Raw genomic sequence first — 15,352 nt, 5'->3', positions numbered from 1 at the left:
GAAATCCATTTCTCAAAAGAAAAACATATTGTCAGTTTCCCAGCTGCCCCCAGTCATGTGACTTGTGCTCTGATAAACTTCAGTCACTCTTTACTGCTGTACTGCAAGTTAGAGTGATATCACCCCACTCCTTCTCCTACCCAGCAGCCTAACAAAAGAACAATGGGAAGGTAACCAGATAGCAGCTCCCTAACACAAGATAACAGCTGCCTGGTAGATCTAAGAACACTCAATATTAAAATCCAGGTCCCACTGAGACACATTCAGTTACATTGAGTAGGAGAAACAACAGCCTGCCAGAAAGCAGTTCCACCCTAAAGTGCTGGCTCTTTCTGAAATCACATGACCAGGCAAAATGACCTGAGATGCACCTACACACCAATATTAGAACTAAATACACTTGCTGGTTCAGGAATGACATTTTATATTGTAGAGGGAATTATTTGCAGTGTCATTTAGAAATAAAAACGACATCATTATAATCATGAGAGAATCCTTTTAAGGAAAGAAGAAGCTGAAAGCCGATTGCTCCGTGGTGCTCGCTGGAATAACCCCGGACCAGTGAAGTTTTCTCCTGATAGGAGCACTGGCCCGGGGTGTGAGGTAAGTATCTACAATCATTTGGTGGTGTCTAACTTTTGCCCCCCCCAATCCAATTAAATAAGCCTTTCCTTCTCCTTTAAAACTTTGCACCAATCCCGTACAGCTTTAGAACTTGCTTTTCAAACACGAGCTCCACGCCAGGAGGAATGCCCCCCACAGAATGCCTCCATAACTGGTGCCACTTTACCGGCGGCTCGGCGTACACAGCACAGCGCGGCATGCTGGGAAATGTTTATTTTTGCACACCCAGGGGTTTGTCAGGATTTATTTCTGTTGCAAATTTGGGTTGCTTTATCCACAATGGCCACTTGTTTCTTCTGAAGGTTTCTGTCGCGGGATTTGCAACATTGGAGCTGTCAGACCCCCGGCACCTCCATATCTACCTGTGCATCATCTTCCTCCTCACCCCAACCAGACTTTCCCCTCTGATTCACTGTCCCTGGCCTTCAATCCTGACTCTCTCCTTCCCATCCAGTCTCTTCCCTTCTTTATGAAATATGCATGTGGAACAGATGTCTGCATCCCCCATCCACATCCACACAAACGGTCTTGCTCCTCTCTCTGCTCATCCCTCCCTCTGCCCCTCAGCCAAGTCACAGGAGCGCTCCCACCCCTCCCAAACTCTTCCCTAGGGTTTTCCCTATTCTGTCTGCCTCCTCCCAGCTATTTAATATGTATGATGGAAGGTGCCGTAATGTCCAATGAGAGCCATCTCCTCTTCCTCATGTGGTCTCCTCTGTGTGTCACTCCATATAAATATATGTCCCAGACACATGTGAGAATGTAGGGATGTGGCCGACTGTGTGTGTGTCTATGTCTAAGCCGTCTGTCTTTTCTATATTTGTCTAGCGATATCTATGTTTATATCTTTCACTTTAAATATAATCGGCGTCCCCGGATTATTATCCTTTCCCCAGTTATCCTCCAGGAGAAGACGTAAAGGGGAAACTTTTTGTGCCAATCAGCGACTGCTCTCACTGCCCGTAACCATGCGTTCACAGGACGCCGGTCTGAACGTCAACATTTTCGGATAAAGGTAAAGAAATTCTCATTATTGGAAAGAATTCTTTCATAAAAGCTCTGGGATGTAATGGGAACCGGTGGGAAATGTCGATATATAGATATGTAATCACAATTGTCACAATATTCGACCGATAAAGAAAGAAATTGAGACAATTAATGGGTTCTCTTTATACATCATATATCATTCTTTTAACTGACTTATTTTATTTTGCCACTTTAGAATTATGAAGGAACAATTCTACCCCCTAATTTAAAAAAAATTAACATTAACCACAATGAGAAAGGAGCAGAGCACCACACAATTTTGTAAAACATGGACAACATACATAGAATCCGTAGCACAACACATCAGACATCTCACAGTACATACACTCAGATGTACAACATGGGATGATACAGCACTGCTGACAGAACAGCCATTAGTCATGGAATCGTCCCAATACCTCAGAGACCAACTACAAGATTAGCAACAACCAAGTCAAGCACCCCCAGGAGCCACCTTACTAACAGGTTACTAGTCTCCTATCCACAAAATCTCTATTATGGTCTCATATGTTGTTTGTCATTTGAGCTGACAGTTCTATCTATCATCTATCATCTATCTATCTATCTATCTATCTATCTATCTATCTATCTATCTATCTATCATCTATCTATCTACTGTATCTATCTATCTATCTATCTATCTATCTATCTATCTATCTATCTATCTATCTATCTATCTATCTATCTATCTATCTATTTATCTCTATCTATCTATCTATTCTCTATCTATCTATCTATCTATCTATCTATCTATCTATCTATCTATCTATCTATCTATCTATCTATCTATCTATCTATCTATCTATCTATCTATTTATCTCTATCTATCTATTATCTATCTATCTATCTATCTATCTATCTATCTATCTATCTATCTATCTATCTATCTATCTATCTATCTATCTATCTATCTATCTATCTATCTATCTATCTATCTATCTATCTATCTATTTATCTCTATCTATCTATCTATTCTCTATCTATCTATCTATTCTCTATCTATCTATCTATCTATCTATCTATCTATCTATCTATCTATCTATCTATCTATTTATCTCTATCTATCTATTATCTATCTATCTATCTATCTATCTATCTATCTATCTATCTATCTATCTATCTATCTATCTATCTATCTATCTATCTATCTATCTATCTATCTATCTATCTATCTATCTATCTATCTATTTATCTCTATCTATCTATCTATTCTCTATCTATCTATCTATTCTCTATCTATCTATCTATCTATCTATCTATCTATCTATCTATCTATCTATCTATCTATCATCTATCTATCTATCTATCTATCTATCTATCTATCTATCTATCTATCTATCATCTATCTATTTATCTGTATCTATCTATATATCTATTATCTATCTATCTATCTATCTATCTATCTATCTATCTATCTATCTATCTATCTATCTATCTATCTATCTATCTATCTATTAATCATCTATTAATCTATCATTTCATCATTCTATCACTCTCTCTCTCTCTCTCTCTCTCTCTCTCTCTCTCTCTATCTATCTATCTATCTATCTATCATCTGTCCATCTCTTAGGGTATTTTAAAATACATTAACCCCCCTCCTCAGCCTTAATTGTACACAAGCTCTAAGGAATACAGTCCATAATGGTGTCTTGCTATAAAAATACCCAACATGTCATGTCTTGTTGGAATGAGAAGTGACACATCGTTCGCTCCAAGCCGTATCCCGACGGACGATGCTCAGGGAAGCATTGTTTCCTCGGATTTCATGCCTTCGACCCGTCCTCGGCCGCTAATTCCAAGAGGACATTCCAGGAGATCGTTGGCATCCAGAGGGCCCTTTAGAAAACTTTTGCTTTCCTAGAACAATGGCTTGAATCCCCGCACTTATTATCCCATTATGTTGGCTAATGCCTGGCCGGGCCTGAAGCATCAAAGGGCTAAACTCATTGAGTATTCTGAGAAATGCAACATGTGCAACAAGGGCTTAGTAGTGATGCGTCGTCCTACAATGTGACATCGGGTTGTAACCTATCTTTTATTCAGTGCTACAGAATCTAAAACCCTATGCAAAAAAAGACCTTTATTTCGTGAAATAGTTAAGGCATAGTGGGTCTCCACACCCAAGACGTGATTGAACACAATCTGCCTTTTACCCCCTTCTTTTGTCACTTATTATAATCCCGACCATTCTTCCCTGGCTGGGTCGTTGGACATTAGCAATGTCTTTGCTTTCAGTGGTACAAACTCCTTCTTCCGTGCTCTTTAGCAACTGACTCAATTTACTTACCCCACCATTTGTTCCCCCCTCTGAGGAGAGGCTTCAAATGGGGGTTTTTCACCTTCCTCTGGCAGTTAGGCAGGTTATATATATGAACTTAATGGAAATGTGTCTTTTTTCAACCTTACTTACTATGTTACCATCAGGAAAAAAATCATCAATATATATCCACCTCTATTCATTAATGTTAAATATATTCTTTTATTTTGAAAGGGTATTTTTCCCAGTTTAAAAAAAAACCCCAGTTATAATGGTGATATGGTAAGTTTGTATTATAGAAGCCAAGTTTCCTCCGGTCTCTTTTCAGGTAACAGATTGAACTGCATTGTGTTAATAGTCGTCTAATTAGTGGGATATAATTGAGAGTCAGTAGTGCCTCTCATCATTTCCTACCACCCAAGTACCTGCTTTATTGTGTGCCTTTCTATCCTTCCTAATCTTTCCCAAAGACGATTTTTGAAAATAGCGCCACGCACAATGGCCGTTTCAATGGATAGTTAATTTTTTGCACTGTTGGGCTGCGCTGATTAACTTAAAGGAACCGTCTCGGTTTTTGTCCGATTCTCAGGTGCAAAGCTGAAGTGACAAACGTCCCCCAATCTTTACAATTCCTCCAAGAATCAGGTTATAGACTAATATTCTGACAGTTTAACCAATTTAAACTCCCAAAATAATACAAAATCTAATTTTGTCAATTTTTTTTTTTTTTTTTAAAAATGTGCTTCAGAAAAATAAGAAAAATCATGAAATGAAATGGTATCGCCCGATAAAAAATAGATTTCAATTTGAGAATCCTCTGAGATTTCTTTTAAAATTAACACAACCCCAGAACTGTAATACAATATGAATATTTGTTAAATATCCTGATTTATTTGTCAGCAAATGCTCCTTATACATTTAAAACAAACAAAAATATCTATTTTATATAAATGTTTTTACACTTAAAAAAAATACACTTGATCTACAAATATTTGGGATCTAATGTTCAGAAATCTATTATCCAGACATTTCTGACAGTTGGGCAAGCCGTTTCCCGTAGGGTCCTATTTCAATGAACAATTTTTCATTCTTAAATGATTTGAACAGATTTTTTTTCTCTGTAATAATAAGAGATTATTTTTTACTTGACTGTAACTAAATTGTGCAAATCCAAATGAATGCCAAAAAATTTGATTTTATTTAGCGTTTACATTTTAATTGGTGATTTAAATTACAGAAAGACCCCCTTATACAGGTCTAAAGTTTTACAAATAATAGATTCCATACCTGTATACTTAATCCTATAAGCCTAAAAACATATAGAGTGAAATATGAAATATTTGTTAAATTTTCAGATTTAATTTCAATCAAATGTTCGGTTATAAGATATGAAATAAGTATAAATAGATTTATATTATTTAATATTAATATGTATTTATTTATCCTGTAAATGTTTTTGGCATCCCTAATAAAATCTTAAAAAACACAGAATTTTAAAAATTTTTACGTTAAAGTTTGGTACTTTCTGTGAGGAGCCTCAAATGGGACAGAAATTAAATTCTCATCTAATGAGTATTTCCTATCAAACGCTGTTTAGATGCAGCATTTTCAGCTGAGGGGAGAAAAAAAAGTGAAAATTTAACAAAATTATTTTTTGGACAAAATATAAAAACTTTTAAAATCAATAGATTAGGCAAAGGCACCAAGTGTAAAAAGTAGATTGCTTTTCTTTCCTCTTCATTAATCGCTAGTAAATATTACATTTGTAAAAACCACAGAAGAAGAGATAAAATATCAAATATTTTGTTGAGGAAACAGTTTTAGAGCAAATAAGGAGTCGCTGATGGTTTGCAGTTCAACAATAAAAACTTTTGGCACCCAAGAGACCAATAGAAAGCTGTTCACAGTCTGATGTGTTAGTCATTGCTATTTGTTATCATTACATTTCAAAAATTGCTGCTCAATTTGAAAGGTATTTATAAAATCAAACATTTATGGATCAATACTTAAGGGAGTGGAAAGAAATTCGGGACTGGAATTGGCTTAAATAGAAAAAAAAAACCATTACATTATAAAGTATGATATTAAAGATTGATATCTATTTAAAACAGGAAAAGCATTTATTTATTTATCTAGTGCCTTCCCAAAGGTAAATTAGGATGAGCTTTGGGGTAAGTGTTATTGACTGCCCTGGGTACCCCTGGAACTATTGTAGGGTGACTGTTACCCCAATGTTTCTATATATCTGTAGCCTTGTTATGAGCTAAGGGGGCCCAGTCTGAAGGTCAGTTAGGGGGAGATTTGGGGTGAGTGTTTATTTGTACCCTGGGTACCCCTGGAACTATAGCAGGGTGACACCCCAATGTTTCTATATATCTGTAACCTTGTTATGAGCTAAGGGGGCCCAGTCTGAAGGCCAGTTAGGGGGAGATTTGGGGTGAGAGCTTATTTGTGCCCTGGGTACCCCTGGAACTATAGCAGGGTGACACCCCAATGTTTCTATATATCTGTAACCTTGTTATGAGCTAAGGGGGCCCAGTCTGAAGGTCAGTTAGGGGGAGATTTGGGGTGAGTGCTTATTTGTACCCTGGGTACCCCTGGAACTATAGCAGGGTGACTGTTACCCCAATGTTTCTATATATCTGTAACCTTGTTATGAGCTAAGGGGGCCCAGTCTGAAGGTCAGTTAGGGGGAGATTTGGGGTGAGTGTTTATTTGTACCCTGGGTACCCCTGGAACTATAACAGGGTGATTGTTACCCCAATGTTTCTATATATCTGTAACCTTGATAAACGTTGTGATCCATAATTAGACATCAGTGGGTTATTCGGGTTATTGAACCTTAAATTCTAAAACCCTCTAATGAACATGCTCACTAAGAAGCTTTTTCTGACTATGAAGACTGTGAGGGAACTTTTTTTTCATTTGAATCAAGCCAAATGTCTTTTCCCAGCTGTAACTGACTAGTTTTTCAGAGCAGTACTTTTCATTAAGCAATAAACATCTCTAACGAGGCTCCAGTGGGCCGTGTAACATCTTATGACCAGCAATTATGCGGGGAAAAGCCGGAGCTCTTGTTGTACATTTATTTCAACACTCCATATAACTTGGAAGGGGCTGTTTAACTTTATGATACTTATACATCGTTGAGGATTGCACATAGTAACTCTCAGAAAAAAAAGTCTCACGTGGTTTGAAGGCTCTTATAAGAGCCAATTGGCATTTGGTGAGGCAAAGAGTTGTAATCTTCCTAATGTTACCCATAGCGAATTCTTCTCAGTCATACTTCAAAATAGCTGATTCCTTAGCTTTTGCTAGAACATTGTTTACAATTTTACTGTCATCATTGTGCCTACCTGTAGGCACCATCTCTCCCTACTATACCTGCTATCCCACAGTCACACTCCCTTCCCAGAGACTATTATCCACTGTTACTATAGGCACCATCTCTCCCTACTATACCTGCTATCCCACAGTCACACTCCCTTCCCAGAGACTATTATCCACTGTTACTATAGGCACCATCTCTCCCTACTATACCTGCTATCCCACAGTCACACTCCCTTCCCAGAGACTATTATCCACTGTTACTATAGACACCATCTCTCCCTACTATACCTGCTATCCCACAGTCACACTCCCTTCCCAGAGACTATTATCCCACTGTTACTATAGACACCATATCTCCCTACTATACCTGCTATCTCACAGTCACACTCCCTTCCCAGAGACTATTATCCACTGTTACTATAGACACCATCTCTCCCTACTATACCTGCTATCCCACAGTCACACTCCCTTCCCAGAGACTATTATCCACTGTTACTATAGACACCATCTCTCCCTACTATACCTGCTATCCCACAGTCACACTCCCTTCCCAGAGACTATTATCCACTGTTACTATAGACACCATCTCTCCCTACTATACCTGCTATCCCACAGTCACACTCCCTTCCCAGAGACTATTATCCACTGTTACTATAGACACCATCTCTCCCTACTATACCTGCTATCTCACAGTCACACTCCCTTCCCAGAGACTATTATCCCACTGTTACTATAGGCACCATCTCTCCCTACTATACCTGCTATCCCACAGTCACACTCCCTTCCCAGAGACTATTATCCCACTGTTACTATAGACACCATCTCTCCCTACTATACCTGCTATCCCACAGTCACACTCCCTTCCCAGAGACTATGATCCACTGTTACTATAGACACATCTCTCCCTACTATACCTGCTATCCCACAGTCACACTCCCTTCCCAGAGACTATGATCCACTGTTACTATAGACACCATCTCTTCCTACTATACCTGCTATCCCACAGTCAAACTCCCTTCCCAGAGACTATTATCCCACTGTTACTATAGGCACCATCTCTCCCTACTATACCTGCTATCCCACAGTCACACTCCCTTCCCAGAGACTATTATCCCACTGTTACTATAGGCACCGTCCCTACTATACCTCCTCTTTCATATCTCATTGATACATATTAGATCAAGAAGACTTTTCATTCCATCCTCTCCTTACAAATCCAAATTACATATGAGGATACAGCTAAAAACCTATATGTCATCCCTTTCTCTACCAGCAAACAAGGTAAATGGATGATAAATGGACCAAGCGTTTGTCATGAGACCAAAATGGATTAAAATGGCCTCTTTTGTAGCAGGGCCTGAAAACCCATCTGATTACAGACACTTGGTGCTGCAGATTAGGCCATTTCACTTCTAAGCACTAATACAATCTTTTATATTGGATTCCAGGGACATGGAAGAGATTAGGAAACAAGATATATGTAAAACTGTTATTTCATTCCTAAACAGAATTATACATGAAAGTGATATAATATTTCAGATGTAAATGTAGCCTAGATTTTTACTATATGTAATAATTTGTGCTCTGTCCTCTCACTTGACTGTTTTATTCACTGATGGAACCAACTGACACTTGATGTCTCTCCTCGCCAATTATCAGGGTCATTTGGTTGCACCTCGACGGTATATTTATATATATAATTCCAAAAGAACAAAAGTCTTAAAGAACAAAAAATATATTTAAATTTAATACTGGGAGACCAACATTTCGTCCACTAATCAAACCTTCTTAAGGAGGGGAGTGGGGAGAGGCCTGTAACAAGTCGTTTATGTGAGGGGTTCCTCATATCTTTGCCCTCACTGATTCACTGATACCATGTGACACACACACATAGAATGATGGGTAAGTGGGAGGGGCCTGTAACAAGTAGTTTATGTGAGGGGTTCCTCATATCTACGTGTGTTTTGCCCTCACTGATTCACTGATACCATGTGACACACACACATAGAATGATGGGTAAGTGGGAGGAGCCTGTAACAAGTAGTTTATGTGAGGGGTTCCTCATATCTAGAGAATGGAGGCCTCACATTTTTAAGCAAGTCACTAATAAAATCTCAACATAGAGATAAAGTGAAAGATAAATGTAGAGGCAGAGGTGTATTCTTATGGGAAAGCAGATTACAGGCAGTACCGTTGTGATATATTAAAGCAGCACAGAACATTGGAAGAAGATTCCCAGGGAAGGGGTGTAACCATGGGGGTCCCACGGGGGGTTCCGTACAGCTCAGACCTTTACACAAAACAGCTGGGCCGGGCTCCATATGTCTCCAGTGGCAGAATCAGTGACATACGGGCTAATTTAATATCCCCTCCTCCAGCCTCCCTCCTTCCCATCCATTCACCACCTGTCCTGTCTCAGGAGATCCCGAGACAAAAATGCTTTTTCATTTACATCTTTATTTATGAAATGTGCCGTTTTTTCCCCCGGCGATGGTCACTGCCTTCCATTTCGTGTCCCTCATTTATACCACTTGTCAGTTTCACTTAGTCTGAGGCACAGCGAGACTTTCCTCCCAAAACATCCCCTAATAGCTCCCTCATATCTCCATGCCATCTCATTAATCTCTCCCGGCATCTTGCATTTCTCTTTTTTTTTTTATTGACCCCCTTTCCCTGTGTTACCGGCAAACTATTTTTGTCCAAATTTACCCTATTTTTGGCGTCATCCCGCTAATGTTTCGTAAATGCAGAGAAGAGGGTTGGGGCGTGCCTTCAGGAATTCATCAATCCGTGAGAAAATGCCTATTTCTGCTTATAGTTGTATTTATTCTCAATCAGCAAATTAATCATAATATATTACTATGCCAAAGAAATATATTTCCATGTAACAGCAGCAGGAGTTAATGTACTGTTTCTTAACTTTCTTATCAGGAGACCCAAATTCAGTTTGTGAATCAGCTTCAAACTCATCTGAATTTTCCCCTAAATTCAGAGACATAAAAGTAACCCAACCTAGACAGCACAAGGACTGAATTTTGGTTCCCCAGGTTAAAAAAAAAATTCATAGGCCTATTTTTTCCACTATTAAAATTATTATTTTTTTAAAGGTTGTCACACTTGTTATCTTGTTGACAATTGGTCTACAGATCAGATTGGAACTTGGAACAGTATGGTCTATTTTCTGTTAAAAAGACAGCAACAATCTCAGCCATAAAGCAGGACAGGACTGCTGCTTACAATGGGGTTCAGATAGGATCTGTGCAGCCACTGGGACAGAATGTTCTGTTATACAGATAGCTAGAATCTCAGCTGCCATAAAGCAGGACAGGACTGCTGCTTACAATGGGGATCAGATAGGATCTGTGCAGCCACTGGGACAGAATGTTCTGTTATACAGATAGCTAGAATCTCAGCTGCCATAAAGCAGGACAGGACTGCTGCTTACAATGGGGATCAGATAGGATCTGTGCAGCCACTGGGACAGAATGATCTGTTATACAGATAGCTAGAATCTCAGCTGCCATAAAGCAGGATAGGACTGTTGCTTACAATGGGGATCAGATAGGATCTGTGCAGCCACTGGGACAGGATGCTCTGTCATACAGATACAGTAGCTAGAATCTCAGCCAGAAAGCAGGGCAGGACTGCAGGGATCAGCTAGGATCTGTGCCCAACCTGACAGTAAGTGCTATGCAAGTATAAAGATGACTGTATCAATAGTACTGTTTTGCTTTAATGTGGTTGTTTTGGAGAGTTCTATGAACATTTTTCTTTTCATTCTGTAAAACAGCTCTTCAATGGTTGTTTTAACTCTTCTGATTCATTGGGGTGGTAACCCCAGCAACTAAACACCAGTTTTTAAGGCATCTGTTTACCAAGGTGTGTTTAAATTGTCTATAAATTATTACTCATTAACAATGCAATTTGTTTTCAGTGTCTCAATTATCTCAGCTGAAGTGTGAAGCGACTAATTTATTGCAATCATTAGAGCTACCGTCAGCATTCATTTTGGCAAGACACTCATTTTTGGCATCGATTTAAGATGTCAGATGAGGGGGAAGCCTTAAATGTGTCCTGTGTTATGGTTATCAGATCAGTTGCAAATTGAGAGAGGTATGGATCCTGTTATCCAGAATGCTCCGGGTTTTTCTAATAAAAGGTCTTTCCATAATTTGGATCTTCATTCCTTAAGTCTACTAGAAAATCATATAAACATTAAATAAACCCAATAGGCTGGTTTTGCTTCCAATAAGGATTAATTATATCTTAGTTGGGATCAAGCTACTGTTTTATTATTACAGAGAAAAGGGAGACGGTCTTTCTGTAATTCAGAGCTATCTGGATAACGGGATTGTGAATAACAGATTCTATACCTGTACAAGTTCTGCACTGACTGTAAACCTGTTACATTTGCCATCGGTGAAATGGTGATGAGCGGGTTGACAACTATCCGGCCTGTGATGGACTCTAACCAATCCATTTCCAACCCAGACCCAACCTGAGCTGGTATGCTGTCATTACTGGTTTACCCAACTTGCCCTTCTCTGACATCAGAGGGGGCAGGTCTGATATGAGTATATAAATAAACAATGGCATAGGACTGGTGGAATGAGGATACATTGACATCATGGGCAAGAAAGGACTTCAAAAATTGGTTTGCCGGCCTGAACCTGCAGATAATTGGACCAGCCCACGCGACCCTACAACAAAGCCCTTCTAGTTGAATCTACTAGTTGCAGATTTTCCTTATGAGCTGCTACCCTGAAACTATGTTTTCAATTGTTTTTGTGACCCCCCCTCAGCAGTTACAACAGCAACTGTATTTAGACAATGTTTACCTTCATGTAGAACAGTTTTCATAATATTTGATGTTCTTCTGTCTTTCAGGTGGGGAATAACCGGAAATTAACTTGGAAATTAAACATCTCATCCAGTCTTTCTTCTGAACTGTAACGCATTTATGAAGACTGGTGTTTTGAAACCATCTCAACTTTGTTTTCATGACAACTGATTTGTAAGCACTTTACTGATCTAGAACTTTGGAGTCAGCTAAAAGTTAGAAAAAGTCCTGAAAAGTGACAGCTTCAGCTAAATTATGTTAAACTCGGAGCAGACCGAGATCCCTGTCCACTCAGAGACTGAATCTGTATTTAGTGATTGTGGTGGAGGAGGTGGCCTAAACGATATCAGTGGGATCAGCTTGTGCGGAGAAACACGTATTTGTGAAGCTGGTGATGCTGTAAAAAGGGAGCTTCAGCACTTAACCCGAGAAGAACGACGCCGGCGGAGGAGGGCAACGACTAAATACCGTACGGCGCATGCAACAAGGGAGCGTATCAGAGTGGAAGCTTTCAACTTGGCATTTGCAGAACTGCGCAAGCTTCTCCCAACTCTACCCCCAGACAAGAAACTATCCAAAATTGAGATCCTTAGGTTGGCCATCTGCTACATCTCCTATCTCAACCATGTTTTGGATGTGTGAACTCTGACAGAGCTCCTCTAAGGAATGAATGTTTCTTGGACTTTATGTATGTGCTGCTTCTTTCAGCTATAAACTAGGGTCTTACGACAGTGAAGTATCAATGGGACCATATAATTATCTCTGTCGAAAAAAATTTCAGTCCCCTGTGAATGTAAAACACCTTCTCCATCAACCTAATTTTCCTAAACTTGTTCCATCTACACATCACCAATAGGGTTTTTTTTCGTAATCTGTTCCTTTAGATTTAATATCTAAGACTATGTATATCTTCTTTATGTACGAAGGACACATCATTCAAGTCTTAATGACACGCGCTTTCTGGTCTTAGTGGTGATGATTCATATAACTTTGGAAATTTCGAAAGACCATAAGGTCTAGTTCATGGACATCCCGTTGCTCAGTCAAGTTTCTCGGTGTCCTCTAAATTAATAGACATATTGAGAACCAAGGCTCTTGAGCAACAGGCATTGTGAGTTTTTTTGAGAGTGACACCATCTTTATTTTTATTTGCACTTCTATATGACAACTCATCAAGTGATCTGCTATGGTCAACAAGCAAGAACGCAAGCAAGAAAGTTCCAAAATGCTATACCCTTTTAGCGGAAGCCATGATGTGTCTGGTCATCTATACAATGCTCTAGACATGATGGGCAGCCTGAATTACGCTCTTCTTGCCTCATAATGTTATATAATAACAAAAATACCCTAATTCATAGGCCTTAGGAGTTGGACTACGATACTGTTAACAGCTAGACCATTACTGTTCTATAAATCATTGTGTCTGTTCATGAAACAAGACAACTTAGAAGTGTATGACCTTTTTTAGAAGTCTCTAATGACCACCATGCCAACTGCAGCGTAGAGCAGCCTAAACATTCTATAAAACCAGAGCTAGATGTGGTGTTCTATTGTAGGTGACAGAGATAGACGTAACAAAGACATTTCTAGAAACAAATTCCATTTTATGACTGATTAAAGTTCAGTGTGTGTGCACTTTTATTTTCAGGGATTAAAAACTACAATATATTTTATGGGGATATTTTCATTATATCCCCCTTGATTGTTGACTTATGTCTCTGTAGCTGTCTTCAACCTAAAAGTCCCTTATATTGCCATCAGCTTGCCTAATCAACTCTAGTTTGATTAAGAAAATAATTTTTAATATTTTGATTCTATTAACAATACTGTCGGTGCAGTTACCAAGAAGGGTAGGCATGTTTTTTACCTGATTTGTAAATAATACACCACCTACATTAGAGGTCTCAAACCCTTCATATATATATATCTACATATCTAGGATCATACAATGTTGTTTTTTTTAAAATAAATTAGGAAATTGTGTTTTCTTCTTGTGGCTAGTGATGGGCGAATCTGTGGCGTTTCGATTCACCACCAATTTTGAGGCGAGCGACAATTTTTATGCAAGCAACTATTTGGTCCAAATGCATTAACGTTAATGGCCATCTGAATAATTTTGACGAACGCCATTTTTTTTTGACACAGCGGATTTTTCAACTGCGAATTTCCGCCACAATTTGCCCGTGGCCAAATGCGTAAAGTCGTTGTGAATTCGTGTCTGTCGAATTTATTCGCCCCTCACTACTTGTGGCCCATTTTATAAAACAAAAATATCCTGGGCAACTCTTTAAAATTGCTCTTTGCTGCTCTTTTTTTTTTTTGAATCTCACTATTTTTAGTCACTTGCCAAAAAACATTTTATCAGAAATATATTCAAAATTAATTACCATCTAGAAAAGCCAGAAATTTGGGGCTGATGCAACGATGTAGGTATTGAACAACTCCAGGAGCCAATCAGGTATTTGATTTCTCTTTCTAAAGTGATTATAACTGACTGCTGATTGGTTGCTCTTGGTAACTGCATTGGGTAGTTTGCACCTATTGTAGAAAATCAGCCCATGCATGTTAATATTATTTTGTATACTATAGAGAACAGCCAAATGTTGCCACCCAACAGTCTCTCCTTGATAAAGTTTTGTATATGTTTGTCCATTACCTTTAGCCACTACATCTTTCAGGGTTGTGAAGTCAGCGTGCCAGGGATGTATTTATTTATTTATATATTTATTTATTTACTGTGATGTGCACTTTTTACCGGATAAAAAAAGAGATTCCGTGATGTAATTGGTTTACTGGCCTTAGAGCAAAGAAACAACAGGGTTGCGCTCAAAAACTTACCTCCGTTCCACGGCCTAAAAATGTCCATTTGCTCTGCAGGTGTGTTTCTGACAAGTCTAAATAAGCCCTTAAAGTTGAAATCTGTACATATTTTTCTGTGTTTCGAGTGAATGCGAATTATTTATGATTTGGTAAGAAAGAATTCAGAAGGATCCAATTAAAAAATATTATTTCAAAGAGTTCTGAGTCTGCTTTCTTTATTTCTAATGGGTTGAACACCTATCGTTTAGACAAAATAATAGGCTGTTTTTGAAATGGTGGGTTGGTTCTAGTCTTCAGACTAGGCAGAAGATGTTTAGAAAATATCAGATGCCTTTGATGCCCTGTGTGTACAGGATACTGGTTAGAAATAGTAAGGGAGTATTCAGAATGGATTGGACAACTCATATCTCTAGAGTAAAAACTATTTGGACACT

At 38.7% G+C, this 15,352-nt stretch overlaps 1 protein-coding gene across 3 annotated transcripts; it reads left to right on the top strand.

Annotated features, from left to right (window-relative positions):
* Window positions 1-1,392: 1,392 nt before the first annotated feature.
* nhlh1.S (nescient helix-loop-helix 1 S homeolog) lies at window positions 1,393-15,115 on the top strand. 3 transcript variants are annotated; one of them, XM_018231903.2, is made up of 2 exons: window positions 1,393-1,639; window positions 12,146-15,115. In XM_018231903.2, the coding sequence occupies exon 2, from the start codon at window positions 12,354-12,356 to the stop codon at window positions 12,738-12,740; it is 387 nt and encodes a 128-aa protein (XP_018087392.1). In that variant the 5' UTR covers window positions 1,393-1,639; window positions 12,146-12,353; the 3' UTR covers window positions 12,741-15,115.
* Window positions 15,116-15,352: the final 237 nt, after the last annotated feature.

This window comes from Xenopus laevis, chromosome 8S (genome assembly GCF_017654675.1).
Source record: "Xenopus laevis strain J_2021 chromosome 8S, Xenopus_laevis_v10.1, whole genome shotgun sequence".
In the NCBI taxonomy this organism is placed as follows: Eukaryota; Metazoa; Chordata; class Amphibia; order Anura; family Pipidae; genus Xenopus; species Xenopus laevis.
The sequence above is the reverse complement of the archived record's forward strand: the minus strand, read 5'-3'. Positions and strand labels throughout refer to the sequence as shown.